A 17,514-nucleotide genomic window follows, 5' to 3' on the forward strand; every position below is an offset into this window, starting at 1 on the left:
TATTTACGTCCTGCGCCGGCTCCCGCGATATGAAGCGGTATCGCGCCGCGATCCCGCATCATATCGCGTGGGTCCCGGCGCTAATCAACGGCCGGGACCCGCGGCTAATACCACACATCGCCGATCGCGGCGATGTGCGGTATTAACCCTTTAGAAGCGGCGGTCAAAGCTGACCGCCGCTTCTAAAGTGAAACTGAAAGTATCCCGGCTGCTCAGTCAGGCTGTTCGGGACCGCCGCGGTGAAATCGCGGCGTCCCGAACAGCTGATCGGACACCGGGAGGGCTCTTACCTGCCTCCCTGGTGTCCGATCGACGAATGACTGCTCCGTGCCTGAGATCCAGGCAGGAGCAGTCAAGCGCCGATAATGCTGATCACAGGCGTGTTAATACACGCCTGTGATCAGCATAGGAGATCAGTGTGTGCAGTGTTATAGGTCCCTATGGGACCTATAACACTGCAAAAAAAAAGTAAAAAAAAAGTGTTAATAAAGGTCATTTAACCCCTTCCCTAATAAAAGTTTGAATCACCCCCCTTTTCCCATAAGAAAAATAAAACAGTGTAAAAAAAAAAATAATAAACATATGTGGTATCGCCGCGTGCGTAAATGTCCGAACTATAAAAATATATCATTAATTAAGCCGTACGGTCAATGGCGTACGCGCAAAAAAATTCCAAAGTCCAAAAAAGCGTATTTTGGTAACTTTTTATAACATTAAAAAATGAATAAAAAGTGATCAAAAAGTCAGATCAAAACAAAAATCATACCAATAAAAACTTCAGATCACGGAGCAAAAAATGAGTCCTCATACCGCCCCGTACGTGGAAAAATAAAAAAGTTATAGGGGTCAGAAGATGACATTTTTAAACGTATAAATTTTCCTGCATGTAGTTATGATTTTTTCCAGAAGTGCGACAAAATCAAACCTATATAAGTAGGGTATCATTTTAACCGTATGGACCTACAGAATAATGATAAGGTGTAATTTTTACCGAAATATGCACTGCGTAGCAACGGAAGCCCCCAAAAGTTACAAAATGGCGTTTTTTTTTCGATTTTGTCGCACAATGATTTTTTTTTCCGTTTCGCCGTGTATTTTTGGGTAAAATGACTAATGTCACTGCAAAGTAGAATTGGCGACGCAAAAAATAAGCCATAATATGGATTTTTAGGTGGAAAATTGAAAGGGTTATGATTTTTTAAAGGTAAGGAGGAAAAAACGAAAGTGCAAAAACGGAAAAACCCTGAGTCCTTAAGGGGTTAAAGGGTTTTTGTTTTACAACTAAGGCAACTACAAATGATCTATGAGAAGAATATAGAATGGACTATTACAGGGACTAAAATGATCTCTATAGTGATCCATTGTATACACATGATCATGATGTCATGCTATGCTGTTCACAACAGGTAGCCTTGGTGGAGTTTAGGATCATGGGCATCAGATCTTATGACTCATCATATGCCCAATCCTTTATTTTATATTATATAAACAATAATACGCTCATTAAATCATTAAATAAATAAATAATGTGCTCTTTAGAGTGTGACATATTGACCACCCCTTCCAGAGTACTATAACCTAGCAATAGGTCCAAATATTTTCCATAACTTTTATTAAACCCGGGGCATCTTCTCTTCAACACTCTTGTTTGTGCTGTTCTTGCTGTCTGAGGTGATGGTGAGCTGTCTGTAAAGAAGAACATGTCGAACACTATTATTAATCACAATCAGTTATTCATTTTACCTCTTATTCCTGTTGGTCTATAACATTTCTATATTAGAGTGTCATAAGTAAAACCTTCTTACATATTGTAGATAACATTTTTATATGATTATTTGTAATATACATTGATTAAAACAATGTGTGTGAAAAAAACTGTCCCTGCAGCTATTGTCTGCGTGTCTCTGAGGAGTCCAAATACAGGAAGTGAGAGAAGGACAAGCAGGGCTCTGTGCAGGCTCCTGGCTTGTCAATCATCCTGCTGTGTGAGCCAGGTGTGTGTCAAAGATCATTACTGAACAGAGCCCTGCTTGTCCTCAGTGTACAGAGCCCTGATTGTCCTCAGTCTACAGAGCCCTGCTTGCCCTCAGTGTACAGAGCCCTGCTTGTCTTCAGTGCACAGAGCCCTGCTTGTCCTCAGTGTACAGAGCCCTGCTTGTCCTCAGTGTACAGAGCCCTGCTTGTCCTCAGTGTACAGAGCCCTGCTTGTCCTCAGTGTACAGAGCCCTGCTTGTCCTCAGTGTACAGAGCCCTGCTTGTCCTCAGTGTACAGAGCCCTGCTTGTCCTTAGTGTACAGAACCCTGCTTGTCTTCAGTGTACAGAGCCCTGCTTGTCCTCAGTGCACAGAGCTCTTCTTGTCCTCAGTGCACAGAGCCCTGCTTGTCTTCAGTGCACAGAGCCCTGCTTGTCCTCAGTGCACAGAGCCCTGCTTGTCCTCAGTTTACAGAGCCCTGCTTGTCCTCAGTGTACAGAACCCTGCTTGTCCTCAGTGTACAGAGCCCTGCTTGTCCTCAGTGTACAGAGCCCTGCTTGTCCTCAGTGTACAGAGCCCTGCTTGTCCTCAGTGTACATAGCCCTGCTTGTCCTCAGTGTACATAGAACTGCTTGTCCTCAGTGTACATAGCACTGCTTGTCCTCAGTGTACAGAGCCCTGCTTGTCCTCAGTGTACAGAGCCCTGCTTGTCTTCAGTGTACAGAGCCCTGCTTGTCCTCAGTGCACAGAGCCCGGCTTGTCCTCAGTGTACAGAGCCCTGCTTGCCTTCAGTGTACAGAGCCCTGCTTGTCTTCAGTGTACAGAGCCCTGCTTGTCCTCAGTGCACAGAGCCCTGCTTGTCCTCAGTGCACAGAGCCCTGTTTGTCCTCGGTTTACAGAGCCCTGCTTGTCCTCAGTGTACAGAACCTTGCTTGTCCTCAGTGTACAGAACCCTGCTTGTCCTCAGTGCACAGAGCCCTGCTTGTCCTCAGTGTAGAGAGCCCTGCTTGTCCTCAGTGTACAGAGCCCTGCTTTTCCTCAGTGTACAGAGCCCTGCTTGTCCTCAGTGTACAGAGCCCTGCTTGTCCTCAGTGTACAGAGCCCTGCTTGTCCTCAGTGTACAGAGCCCTGCTTGTCCTCAGTGTACAGAGCCTTGCTTGTCCTCAGTGTACAGAGCCATGCTTGTCCTCAGTGTACAGAGCCCTGCTTGTCCTTAGTGTACAGAGCCCAGCTTGTCTTCAGTGTACAGAGCCCTGCTTTTCCTCAGTGCACAGAGCTCTGCTTGTCCTCAGTGTACAGAGCCCTGCTTGTCTTCAGTGCACAGAGCCCTGCTTGTCCTCAGTGTACAGAGCCCTGCTTGTCCTCAGTGTACAGAGCCCTGCTTGTCCTCAGTGTACAGAGCCCTGCTTGTCCTCTGTGTACAGAGCCCTGCTTGTCCTCAGTGTACAGAGCCATGCTTGTCCTCTGTGTACAGAGCCCTGCTTGTCCTCAGTGTACAGAGCCCTGCTTGTCCTCAGTGCACAGAGCTCTGCTTCTCCTCAGTGTATAGAGCCCTGCTTGTTTTCAGTGCACAGAGCCCTGCTTGTCCTCAGTGCACAGAGCCCTGCTTGTCCTCAGTGCACAGAGCCCTGTTTGTCCTCAGTTTACAGAGCCCTGCTTGTCCTCAGTGTACAGAACCCTGCTTGTCCTCAGTGCACAGAGCCCTGCTTGTCCTCAGTGCACAGAGCCCTGCTTGTCCTCAGTGTACAGAGCCCTGCTTGTCCTCAGTGTACAGAGCCCTGCTTGTCCTCAGTGTACAGAGCCCTGCTTGTCCTCAGTGTACAGAGCCCTGCTTGTCCTCAGTGTACAGAGCCCTGCTTGTCCTCAGTGTATAGAGCCCTGCTTGTCCTTAGTGTACAGAACCCTGCTTGTCTTCAGTGTACAGAGCCCTGCTTGTCCTCAGTGCACAGAGCTCTGCTTGTCCTCAGTGTACAGAGCCCTGCTTGTCTTCAGTGCACAGAGCCCTGCTTGTCCTCAGTGCACAGAGCCCTGCTTGTCCTCAGCGCACAGAGCCCTGTTTGTCCTCAGTTTACAGAGCCCTGCTTGTCCTCAGTGTACAGAACCCTGCTTGTCCTCAGTGCACAGAGCCCTGCTTGTCCTCAGTGCACAGAGCCCTGTTTGCCCTCAGTGTACAGAGCCCTGCTAGTCCTCACTGCACAGAGCCCTGCTTGTCCTCACTGCACGGAGCCCTGCTTGTCTTCAGTGTACAGAGCCCTGCTTGTCCTCAGTGTACAGAACCCTGCTTGTCCTCAGTGCACAGAGCCCTGCTTGTCCTCAGTGCACCGAGCCCTGTTTGCCCTCAGTGTACAGAGCCCTGCTTGTCCTCACTGCACAGAGCCCTGCTTGTCCTCAGTGCACAGAGCCCCGCTTGTCCTCACTTCAAAGAGCCCTGCTTGTCCTCAGTGTACAGAGCCCTGCTTGTCCTCAGTGTACAGAGCCCTGCTTGTCCTCACTGCACAGAGCCCTGCTTGTCCTCAGTGTACAGAGCCCAGCTTGTCCTTGGTAGTGTTGGGTGCGAATATTCACATTTTGAATTCTTATCACGAATTTGCGAATATTGCAAATATATTCGCTATATATTCGAAATTGTGAATATTTCCCTTTTTTCCGCATATGCGCGTATGTGAATATTTGCAGATTCCTTCTTTTCACTTGTAGGCCACTTAAAATGATGCAAATACAATTGTCAGAGTTTTTCAACAACATCCCTTGCAACCAATAGTAAAGTTGCCCACCCCCTCACTGTTTTCTCCTTCGAATACGCAAATATGCGAATATTCACATATGTGAATATTCACATATGCGAATATAACAACTATGCGAAATTCGCGAATATAGGACGAATATTCGTCTATATATTCGCGAAATATCGCAAATTCAAATATGCCCTGCTTGTCCTCAGTGTACAGAGCCCCGCTTGTCCTCAGTGTACAGAGCCCTGCTTGTCCTCAGTGTACAGAGCCCTACTTGTCCTTAGTGTACAGAGCCCTGCTTGTCCTCAGTGTACAGGGCCCTGCTTGTCCTCAGTGTACCGAGCCCTGCTCGTCCTCAGTGTACCGAGCTCCGCTTGTCCTCAGTGTACAGAGCCCTGCTTATCCTCAGTGTACAGAGCCCTGCTTGTCCTTAGTGAACAGAACCCTGCTTGTCCTCCGTGCACAGAGCCCTGCTTGTCCACCTACACTTTCTGTATTTGGTCTCCTCACAGAGACACACTGGCAATAGCTGCAGGGACAATAATGTACACAATACACATTTTGTTAACCAATGTATATTACAAAATATAAATATAATGTTATTTTCTACATTATATAATGTTTTTGCTAATGACAGGTACGCTTAAATACAGGTAGCAGATACCTAAAAAAAAATATTAATGTGTTGCTTTATTTATGTTTTTTTTATACATTAGTCACTTTATGATCCTGCACCTGCACTTCTATGATCATTATGTATGTCTATGGGAGCCCAAGTGTTGTGTTGCCTTGTGACCATATTCAAACTGCTATTTGGTTTCCCCAGAGGCATTTGTGCTAATATATTATGCATGAATGGCTCTGCTGTCCATACTGGTCTTTGGTATTTATATATGCCACTCATACAATCTTTATGCGCTTTATCCATATATAAACTCCCATGAGACCGCAGTTGAACCAAACCCCCTGAAGAAGCCTGTTGGTAGCAAAACATGTTGGGGTACAAATGTGGTGGGAGTTTTGGCACAATACATGGCTGGTAATATTGGTGATCTGATGGCTCTAATTTGATCCTTTTTTTGTGATAAAATTTATTCTATGGTTCTGCACTTTTTCCTTCTACACAGTTGTAATAGTTCTTCTTTCATTCTCTTGTGCAGTTTATGATCAAATATATCATTTCCTGAAATATTTGCCAATCGCTTTTGCCTCTTCCCCTACATATGTTCCTCTTTGAGAATACCATGGTGCATGAATTTCAAGTGATTATTTATGTTTTAATTTTGTACTTATGTTGTTTGGTGTTCTGTCCCAACAACGAATTTGTGTATTGGTTACCTATGTATATAAATTTAAAATATGCTCATCCGGTTGCCGTCTAAGGGCGAGCTGGCTCGTCCTGAGATGGCAACCGTTCTATGATGCGGGCTCCCGATTCGAGTCCACGCCATACTGGCCGGCCCTCAGCTGATTCCTGCAGCCGACATGCGGTGATTGCCACAACTGGCAAATCAAAGTTGACAGCGGCGTCTAAAGAGACATATAAACCATCCCTGGTGGTCCAGTTAAATGGATTGACCCCCCCCCCCCCCCCCCCCCCCCCCCGCAGTGTGAAACCACATTGATCTCCCCTAAGGGAACTAAAAGTGTGAAAAAAAAAGTTGAATAAAAAGTTTTAAAAAAACACCCATTAACCCCTTCCTTATTAAAAGTTTAAATCACCTCCCTTTTCCCAAATTCCATATAAAAATAAACAAATGTGGTATCGCTGCATGCATAACTGTCCGAACTATAAAAATATATTGTTAATTAAACCACCCAGTCAATGATGTACGCGCAAAAAAATTCCAAAGTCCAAAATAGCGTAAATTATGGTCACTTTTAAATATATTGAAAAAATGTATAAAAAGCGATCAAAAAGTCCAATCAATACCAAAATGGTACCACTAAAACTTCAGATCACGGCATAAAAAATGAGCACTCATACCGCCCCGCAGAAAAAAAAAAAGTTATAGGTGTCAGAAGATGACAATTTTAAAAGCATTCACTTTCGTGCATGTAGTTATGTTTTATTCCAGAAGTAAGACAAAATCAAACCTACATAAGTAGGGTATCATTTTAATCATATGGACCTACAGAATAAAGAGAAGGTGTAATTTTTACCGAAAAATGTACTGTGTAGAAACGGAAGCCCCCAAAACTTACAAAATTGGGTTTTTTCTTCAATTTTGTCACACAATGATTTTTTGGGGGTTTCGCCATAGATTTTTGGGTAAAAAGACTGATTTCATTACAAAGTAGAATTGGTGGTACAAAAAATAAGCCATCATGTGCATTTTTAGGTGAAAATTGAAAGGGTTATGCTTTTTAAAAAGTTAGGAGGAAAAAACTAAAGTGCAAAAACGGAAAAACGCTTAAGGGGTTAAAGAGTACCTGTCATCAAACCATATTTTCTTAACTAACTCAGATTATATTCCCTAACTACTCCTAACACCCCATCCTGCCCATAAAGGGGTACTCCCATGGAAAACTTTAGTAAACAGCCCCTAAAAAGTACTGGAAGGATTCAGATTTTTTTAACCTCCTGAGCGGTAATCCCGAGCGTGACTCGGGGTTAATTTTCCCTGCCAGGATCGGTAACCCCGAGTCACGCTCGGGGTAGAATTGCAGAGTTCCCGGCCGGGCTGCACGATATATCGCAAAAGCAATGCGATATAGCGATGCGGCCCCCGGGCAAACATGCGATTATCTGCTCGGGTCGGCTCCCGTTGCGGGGGCCGGCCAGAGCAGGTAAAGAAAAATACTAAAAGTCAGTGTTTCCCTACCAGGGGGCCTCCAGCTGTTGCAAAACTACAACTCTCAGCATGCCCGAACAGCCAAAGGCTGTCCGGGCATGCTGGGAGTAGTAGTTTCACAACAGCTGGAGGCCCCCTGGTAGAAAAACATTGAGCTAAGTGTAAAAGGAAGAATTAGTAAAATAAAAAAACCTATTGCTCACCTAGTCCCGGTCCCTGCAGATGCCGTTCCCCTCCGTGCGGTCCGGGGTGTCCTCTCTTCACTATTCATCTTCTAGGACCTTTCACTTTTCAGCCAATCACAGGCCGCAGTGGTGTAAAGCCTGTGATTGGCTGAAGGGGAAAGGGCTTGTTCTGCAGCAAATACACTAGGTTTGAAATCTGCCGGCAAACCCAGTGTATTCTGCTGCAGGACAAGGTGACAAGGGGGGGGGGGGGGGGAATGTAACAGAGGGGGGGGGGGATGTGACATGAAGGGGGGAATGTGACATAGAGGGGGGGGGGATGTGACATGAGGGGGGGGGATGTGACATGAAGGGGGGAATGTGACATGAAGGGGGGAATATGTGACATGAAGGGGGGAATATGTGACATGAAGGGGGGAATATGTGACATGAAGGGGGGAATATGTGACATGAAGGGGGGAATATGTGACATGAAGGGGGGAATATGTGACATGAAGGGGGGAATATGTGACATGAAGGGGGGAATGTGACATGAAGGGGGGAATGTGACATGAAGGGGGGAATGTGACATGAAGGGGGGAATGTGACATGAAGGGGGGAGAATGTGACATGAAGGGGGGAGAATGTGACATGAAGGGGGGAGAATGTGACATGAAGGGGGGAGAATGTGACATGAAGGGGGGATGCGACATGAAGGGGGGATGCAACATGAAGGGGGGATGCGACATGAAGGGGGGATGCGACATGAAGGGGGGATGCGACAGGGGGGGAGGGGAATGTGACATGAAGGGGGGGGATGTGACAGGGGGGGAGGGGAATGTGACATGAAGGGGGGATGTGACAAGGGGGGGGGATGTGACAGGGGGGAGGGGAATCTGACATGAAGGGGGGATGTGACAGGGGGGGGAGGGGAATCTGACATGAAGGGGGAATGTAACATGAAGGGGGGAGAATCTGACATGAAGGGGGAATGTAACATGAAGGGGGGAGAATGTGACAAGGGGGGGGAATGTGACAAGGAGGGAGAATGTGACGGGGGATGTGACAAGGGAGAGGGGAATGTGACGGGGGAGATGTGAAATGGGCGGAGGGAGATGTGAAATTCAGTTAAAAAAAATTGTACCGCTTTTGGTACACATTTCCAGACAGAATCATACCGCCAGGGAGGTTAATGGAAGTGATTTACAAATCTGTTTAACTTTCTGGCAGCAGTTGATTTAAAAAAAAAAAAAAAAAAAGTTTTCCACAGGAGTACCCCTTTAAAGTTTCTGAGCTGTAAAAATCTCTGTTTCATACCTTTCCCCGTGCTCACATTGGTTGAGCTCTCTGCATGAGAAAGTGAAGAAAGGGGGAAAAAAAAACGTGTGCGCACCTCTGAAAATCGCAGGGATGATGTATAAAAAGAATCTGGACCAACAAGATGGCCCCTTACAGGATTGAGTTGCGCTCAGGGCACAACTTCTCTGTTAGCAGGGATAAGAAGGTAGGCAGCCGTAGGCTCCTCCGATGTAGGATCAACTTCACCGTAGTAGTGTATATATAATAAAAACAGAGAAAATCTGGGGCTTCTTAATCGTCGCTTCTTCAAGAATAGAAGCTGATGTAACATGCAATGCTAAAATACACATAAGTGTTTTCAGCCTGAACTGGGCTCTTCATCAGGCATAAAATAAACAGTGCATCTCATGTCTTTATACACATACAGAGTTGACTGTTCCGGATCACTGTTTACACTGTCACCAGAACTCTTACTTAAAAACAACATTCACAGTGAGTGCTAAAACATCATATTTTTTTATATTTATTAAAAGAAGGATGAGAGAAGAATTCCTCTGATGTTATTAATACATTGCTTTCTTATTTCGGGGTCCACTATTCACTGTACTGAGATGGCTGTGTACCGCGCTGATCTCCTGCAGCTGCGGTCACTACTTCTCCAGTGTAGTGATTTAATGACATCTGTCGTGCTATTACATGGGAATTGATTGGTGGAGTTCGTCAGGGAGAATCTAATAAGAGGAATTTATATCCACATCATATTACTTGTTAAATGGTTTCAAATAGGACAGATTTGTATTTATTTTGTTTTTGGTTTGCAAAAGTTGATGTTGTTGCATTAGACATCTTTTCTTCATTTTTGCTTATTCTCTTTTTCTCGTCTTTTTTTCCCCCCTTTTTTCCTTGGTTGAGATTACATTCGGCTGTACTAGTGCAGCTGGGTTCACATATTAGGTATCCGCTCTTAGCAGGAACGTGCACAGACATTTTGGAGGGCAGGGGCTCAAGTAAAAAAAGAGGGCACTTTTCATAATTTAAAAAACGTCTGCCAGACTTAATGGGCAGATGTACTGCGGCCAGGGATACAGTGGACTCCCGCCGGGCATCCTCAACATTCCTATGCCCATAAAAGTTGGTGTTTTTGTAAAATCGAGTCAAGAACAGTTTCTATGAAGGTCAGCCATGTGTATATACACTTTGGCTGTGCTGTCAGTCTTATTTACAGAAAACATGTAACAGCTGCCCCTATATGCCCCGGTCTGTCCTCTATATGACAGAACCCATCACCAATCACCCAATCCCCCAGCACCAATCACCCATCACCCATCCCCCAGCACCCATCCCCCAGCACCCATCCCTCAGCACCCATCCCCAATCACCCAGCACCCATCCCCCATCACCCAGCACCAATCACCCAGCACCAATCACCCAGCACCCATCACCCATCCCCAATAACCCAGCACCAATCGCCCGCACCAATCACCCATCCCCCAGCACCCATCACCCATCCCCAATAACCCAGCACCCACCATATGCAGGAATCTCCACACAGCTCTGGTTCTTACACTGAAGAGATGGACACCACACTAATATATACTTACTTTCTACAATATACAAGAGTTGGCAAAAAAAAGAATGATAAATATAGAAAGACGGCCAGGCATAGCACAGCATACAGGATGGAGGCAGGGAAGCTCCGCCTCCATTGATCACAAGACTGACTTCGCATACTAGCAATGTGGGGCAATACCTAGAAAGCCTATACCTATATATGAAATATATACTGTGCTTCCATAAATTCCCTATATACTGTGCTTACATTCCTCCAATAATTCCCTAATAATGTGCTTCATACAATACATACAAGCACATAACATAAAGGCACATACAGTACATAGGTAATATACACACATACAGTACATAGGTAATATACACACATACAAAGAGACACTGAACCATGCATACAGGTACAAATATACATTAAGAAACATAAATACACAGACACACATATAACATGGAATATATACTAAAAGATATAACCAATAAGCACATCATACATACAGGTACACACATACAATCACTCACAGATATATACACACATACAGAGATTCACGTGCTCATATATATATATATATATATATATATATATATATATGTATATATATACACACACACACACATACATACACACATACATACACACACACACACACATACACACACATATACACACACACACACATATACATACACACATACATACATACACACATATATACATACACACATACAAAGATTCACTTGCTCACATATATAGGCATATACATAGAGACACACACACACACACATATGTATACATACACACACATACATATTTACACACATACACACACACACACACACACATACATACACACATATATACATACAGACACACACATACACACACACACACACATATATACATACACACATACATACATACACACATACATACACATATATACACATACATACACATATATATACACATACACACACACTGACATACAATCACTCACATATATTTACAGTTACTTACAGTAAGGCCCCAGCCATCCCTCTCTGCACATACATAGAGATAGACACACACACCTATATATACACACACATATATACATACACACACACTGACATACAATCAGTCACATATATACATATACACACACTGACATACAATCAGTCAAATATATTTACAGTTACTTACAGTAAGGGCTGCACAGGCTGAAGTCTGTGTCCGGACATGCTGTGGGCGGGGCTTCTCTCTGCCTCCTCTGCTCCTGTCTCCTCCGTGTGGAGAGAAGCTTAGACATGGCAGATAATGACAGGGTAAGTGGCGCCCCCTTGCTGCAGGGAGGGCACAGCACCCTCCAGTAAACCACATACAACTCCCCAGCAACGGATCCTTTTTACTTCACCTGTCACCCTGAGTCTGTAGCTCCTTTTGTGAGGGCACTAGAAGGGCAGGTGAGGAAAAGGGCAGGGGCTCCAGCCCCCTTTTACCCCTATGTGTGCACGTCCCTGGCTTTTAGTTTGGTTTTTAGTTATTATGGTTTTATTCTGGGAGGTCACTGAGAAGTTAGATCTCTACAGATCAAAAAGCTGCGCCGGGATTGTACATAGTTGTGCTGTTTGCTACAGCCACAGTTAATGATTCCATCAATGGAGTTTTCACAAATCAACTTTACAAAAAAATGATGTTGTAAGTAGAAAATATAGAGTAGGGTTTTCAGCACACTTTTAAAATGGGGACAAGTATATAATCCCCTGTCCACATAATTTAATAATAATAAAAAATATTATTATTGGTGATTTCTTTCTTACTATTGGTTTACTGAGATGGATTTACATAGATGCATTTCTACAATTACTTTCGTGATCTCATTTAACCCCCTAGGGGAGATCGTGTCTGATTTGTAGATCCAATAGATTTCAAGACGTATAAGTTGCTCAAATCTATTGCTCACAGATGGCACATGATCAATAGGTGTAATGATGATGATGTCCACACTCTGTGGATGAACTAATGTACAATGGTGTGATAGCCCGTGCAGCATGAATTGCTTTTTTATGTTTAATCTATATTGATTGGCAGGACAATGAACAGGCTGAGTCATGCGACCGACATATTGTAATGGGCATTTTAAACATTGAATGAGGTAGATTTCATGACTAGTCGCACAGGTAAGATGATATTTTATATTGAAGGTTTCTCCAGTGGTGTGTGCCTTGAATGTGGAGGCTTCATGAGTTTCCTGGCAGCATTAACATCTTCGTTTGTAACATTTAAAACTGACTTTTTTTCTGAGGATTCCTAAAAAGATCTGTTTGTTGGTCTATCTATTTCCGTTGTTTTTTAAAGGGGTATTCCAGGCAAAACCTTTTATATATATATATATATATATATATATATATATATATATATATATATATATATATATGTATATATCAACTGGCTCCGGAAAGTTAAACAGATTTGTAAATGACTTCTATTAAAAAATCTTAATCCTTCCAATAGTTATTAGCTTTAGTTTTCTTTAGCTATTAGTTTTCTGTCTAACTGCTCAATGATGATGTCACGTCCCGGGAGCTGTGCATGATGGGAGAATATCCCCATAGGAACTGCACAGCTCCCGGGACGTGAGTCATCAGAGAGCAGTTAGACAGAAAACAACAACTCAACTTCAGAAGCTAATAACTATTGCAAGGATTAAGATTTTTTAATAGAAGTATATTAACTTTCCGGAGCTAGTTGATATATAAAAAAAAGTTTTGGCCTGGAATACCCCTTTAACTTGACTTAGGCCCTGTATACTTTTTAAGGTAGGGCCTCTCCTAAATGTAAATCCTGGATTTTTTGGCAAAATCTTCTGAAGGTAGGGATCTTCAAGTACTATATGTCAGTTTTTTTTGCACAATGGTCCTAATTTTTTGGGTGTCACTGCTATATGTTATAGAACTGCTGTATGTTGAGATGAAATTTGTTGATTTTTTTTTTCCGTTTGATGTTGTTTAATTTTTTTGCCAGTTAGACTGTCAGTCTGGCTCTGAGTTTTTACTTTGTTGTAAGCTGTATTTCGTTTTTACTGTGTTCTGATGTGAAATTGAGGCCCCGAGTATTGTGGTTAAGGTGTGCCAATAATTCTGGGATGGTATCAGGTGGGTCCTTCCAGATAGAAAACAAATCATTAGTGTAACTCCAATATGTCACCACATGGGTCATGATGGTTGGATCCTGTATAATATGGAAGGACTCAAAGACTCCCATAAAGATGTTAGCAAAAGGCGGTCCCATTTTGACCCCATAGCGGTCCCGAGCCGTAGATGGAAGATGTTTCCATCGTAAGTAAAATATAGAGAAAGGAAGGAAGGCGCCTCATGTGCGGGATCAGTAGATCTTGCAGGTGGGGGTAGGGGAAGGTGATTCCCAAGCCGCTTACCAAAGTTGGTTGTGCGCCCACACACAACAAGGTTAGGAGCAGAAGAGATATGAAGGCAGGTCCACTGCAGCCCTCCTGGATAGGTGTAGAATCAAAGGCGAATGACCAGGGAGTCAGGAGTTTGTCTGGCGCAGAGAGGAACCATCAGACAGCCAAGTAAAATCAATGGATTTATTAGATGCAACGCGTTTCGCTGCGCATGCGCAGCTTCATCAGGCATGACAAAGGGAGGCTGGTAACAGGTATATATACCTCCAGGAATTAACCATTAGAGTGCTTTTTGAAAAGAGTTGTTACATAGAATTACATATCAATATGACAATGTATGAAAAAAATATATAAATAAATATAAACAGAAATCACAAAAATAGTAATAAGACAGCAATATGAAAGCACAATGCAATCCTATAAACATATGTATATAAATATGTATAATATAATATAATTATAATTATCGCATGTGGTGTGAATGTAACACCACAAGCGACTCAAGAAGTCGCACCGCTAAATCGCCGGTGCGGCATTCAACAACAAGTAAAATAGTTATTTTTCCAGTATGTAAGGTAAGTGCTTGCACTAGTACAATCGAGTGTAATCTCAACCAAGAAAAAAAAGGGAAAAAAGAAGAGAGGGGAAAAAAAAATGAAGAATAGATGTCTAATACAACAACATCAACATTTGCAAACCAAAAACAAAATAAATACAAATCTGTCCTATTTGAAACCATTTAACAAGTAAAATGATGTGGATATAAATTCCTCTTATGAGATTCTTCCTGACGAACTCCACCAATCAATTCCCATGTAATAGCACGACAGATGTCACCTAAGTAGTGATCTCCGCTACATGAGACCCAGCTCTGAGTGATCCCAGTGCAGAAAGCAGAAATCTAACATCCAGCGTATTCACAATGAAAATAAAAGTAAAGACGGATGTCCAAGAATACAATGATGCTGCCAATAAGCAATACAATGTAAACATCACATCCAAATGTAAAGACCACACTCAACACTCTAAACTCCCCTGTAAACAATAGATCACACTTCACTCATTCATAAAATCACTACACTGGAGAAGTAGTGACCGCAGCTGCAGGAGATAACACAGCAGTGATTTCAGCGCGGTACACAGCGATCTCAGTACAGTGAGTAGCGGACCCCAAATTAAGGAGGCAATGTATTAATAACATCAGAGGAATTCTCCTCTCATCCCTCTTTTAATAAATATAAAAAATATGATGTTTTAGCACTCACTGTGAATGTTGGTGTTACGTAAGGGTTCTGGTGTCAGCGTAAAACAGTGAGTCGGAACGGTTAAAGGAAAACTGTCAGCTTTCTCCCCCCCTCCCCCCCCCATAACCAGCGCACTGGGACACTAATCAGTTTCGTGCTTACCGTGCCCGGATCCGCCGTGCCGTTTGGCCGTAATCTTCTATTTTCGGTATATGCTAATGAGGTGCTAACTGGCACCTGCTGGGCTAACTGGCTGCCTGCCGGCGCCGCCCAGCTCATCAATATTAATCCCCTCCCTCTGCCTCTCCCTCTTCTCCCCGCTTTGTAATGAAGAGATTGGGGAGGAATATTGATGAGCTGGGCTGCACTGCAGCAGGCGGCATTGACATCAGAGTGCCAGTTAGCCACTCATTAGCATATACCAAAAATAGAAGGTTATGGCAGAATGGCGTGGTGGCTCCGGGTACGGTAAGCATGAAACTGATCAGTGTCCCCCGCATTACCAGCCAGTACCACTGGTTAGTGCGGGGGCAGAAAGCTGACAATTTTCCTTTAACTCTGTATGTGTATAAAGACATGAGATGCACTGTCTATTTTATGCCTGATGAAGAGCCCAGTTCGGGCTGGAAACGCTTATGTGTATTTTAGCGTTGCATGTTACCATTAAAGCAATTTTGTCCTTTTAGTCTTGGAGAATTGTCGATTAAGAAGCCCCAGATTTTCTCTCTTTTTAGCATGAGATAGTGGGCATTCCTCAGCAGGTGCAACATCACTGAAGTCTGTGAAAGCTGTGCCTCACCATGCCCCGCACACACTTTCTGAGTTTGGTCTCCTGCCAGGCCGGGAGGAGACCAAACTAACTGTTTGACTTGCAGCAGGGAACAGAACAGAGCCTCCTAGTGGCCATTTTTTAAATCACATTAAAAACATATAACGGTTGAGAAGTTTAAAGGGGTACTCCGGTGGAAAACTTTTTTTAAATGAACTGGTGCCAGAAAGTTAAACAGATTTGTAAATTACTTCTATTAACAAATCTTAATTCTTCCAGTACTTATTAGCTGCTGTATACTACAGAAGAAATTATTTTCTTTTTGGAACACAGAGCTCTCTGCTGACATTACAAGCACAGTGCTCTCTGCTGACATCTCTGTCCATTTAAAGAAATGTCCAGAGTAGGAAAAAATCCCCATAGCAAACATGTGCTGCTCTGGACAGTTCTTAAAATGGACAGAGATGTCAGCAGAGAGCACTGCGCTCGTGATGTCAGCAGAGAGCTCTGTGTTCCAAAAAGAAAAGAATTTCCTCTGTAGTATTCAGCAGCTAATAAGTACTGGAATGATTAAGATTTTTTAATAGAAGTAATTTACAAATCTGTTTAACTTTCTGGCACCAGTTGATTTAACCCCTTAAAGGGGTACTCCGCCCCTAGACATCTTATCCCCTATCCAAAGGAATTAGCAATTTTGCTAATTAAAATGATACCCATGATAATATACTTTTCTATTACTGTTGTGCTTAAAAAAAATCACAAACTTTTTAACCAAATTAGTATGTTTAAAATTCCCCTATTTGAAGACCCATAACTTTTTCATTTTTCCATATAAGCGGCGGTATGAGGACTCATTTTTTGCGCCGTGATCTGTACTTTTTATTGATACCATATTTGCTTATATAAAACTTTAATACATTTTTTATTACATTTTTTTTTGGACGCCATTCACACCGTTCACCGTACGGTATCCTTAACATTTTATTTTAATAGTTCAGATATTTACACATGCGGCGATACTAAATATGTATATAAAATATTTTTTTAACACTTTTTGGGGGTGAAATAGGGAAAATGGGACAATTGACGTTTTTATTGGGGGAGGGGGTTTTTCACATTTTTTTTACTTTATTTTTTTACTTTTATTTTTACACTTTAATAGTCCCCATAGGGGACTATTTATAGCAATCATTCGATTGCTAATCCTGTTCAGTGCTATGTATAGGACTAGAGGTGAGCGAATATACAGTAAATTCGATTTGTCACGAACTTCTCGGCTCGGCAGTTGATGACTTTTCCTGCTTAAATTAGTTCAGCTTTCAGGTGCTCCGCTCATCTCTATATAGGACATAGCACTGATCAGGGTTATTGGTCATCTTCTGGTCTGGTCTGCGGGAAGGCAGATCATAGCAGAAGACTCCCGGAAGGAAGCGGAGGCAGGTGAGGGGAACCCCCCGTCTCCCGTTCTGGATGATCGGATGACGTGGCGAGTGGGCTTGTACTTTTTGATCAAAAATGTATACTAACAACCTGTTAGTTTTTGATATTATGCTGAGAAGCAATCAGATCAT

At 43.1% G+C, this 17,514-nt stretch overlaps 2 protein-coding genes across 11 annotated transcripts in view; one reads left to right on the forward strand and one right to left on the reverse strand.

The window, feature by feature from the left end:
- The window catches only part of LOC130313964 (SLAM family member 9-like), a 264,917-nt gene that overhangs the window by 20,499 nt on the left and 226,904 nt on the right, over positions 1-17,514 (forward strand). The window lies entirely within an intron of this gene.
- The window catches only part of LOC130313966 (uncharacterized), a 118,652-nt gene continuing 101,325 nt past the window's right edge, over positions 188-17,514 (reverse strand). For 3 of the 5 annotated variants that reach the window (XM_056552700.1, XM_056552698.1, XM_056552699.1), the window contains one exon: positions 942-1,686. In XM_056552700.1, the coding sequence (XP_056408675.1) occupies positions 1,614-1,686 (73 nt within the window). In that variant the 3' untranslated portion in view covers positions 942-1,613. Of the gene's footprint in view, positions 1,687-17,514 lie in introns of all 5 variants that reach the window. The other 2 variants (XM_056552701.1, XM_056552697.1) reach the window with 2 other exon arrangements.

The sequence above is a fragment of the Hyla sarda genome, unplaced genomic scaffold (assembly GCF_029499605.1).
Source record: "Hyla sarda isolate aHylSar1 unplaced genomic scaffold, aHylSar1.hap1 scaffold_18, whole genome shotgun sequence".
Taxonomy (NCBI): Eukaryota; Metazoa; Chordata; class Amphibia; order Anura; family Hylidae; genus Hyla; species Hyla sarda.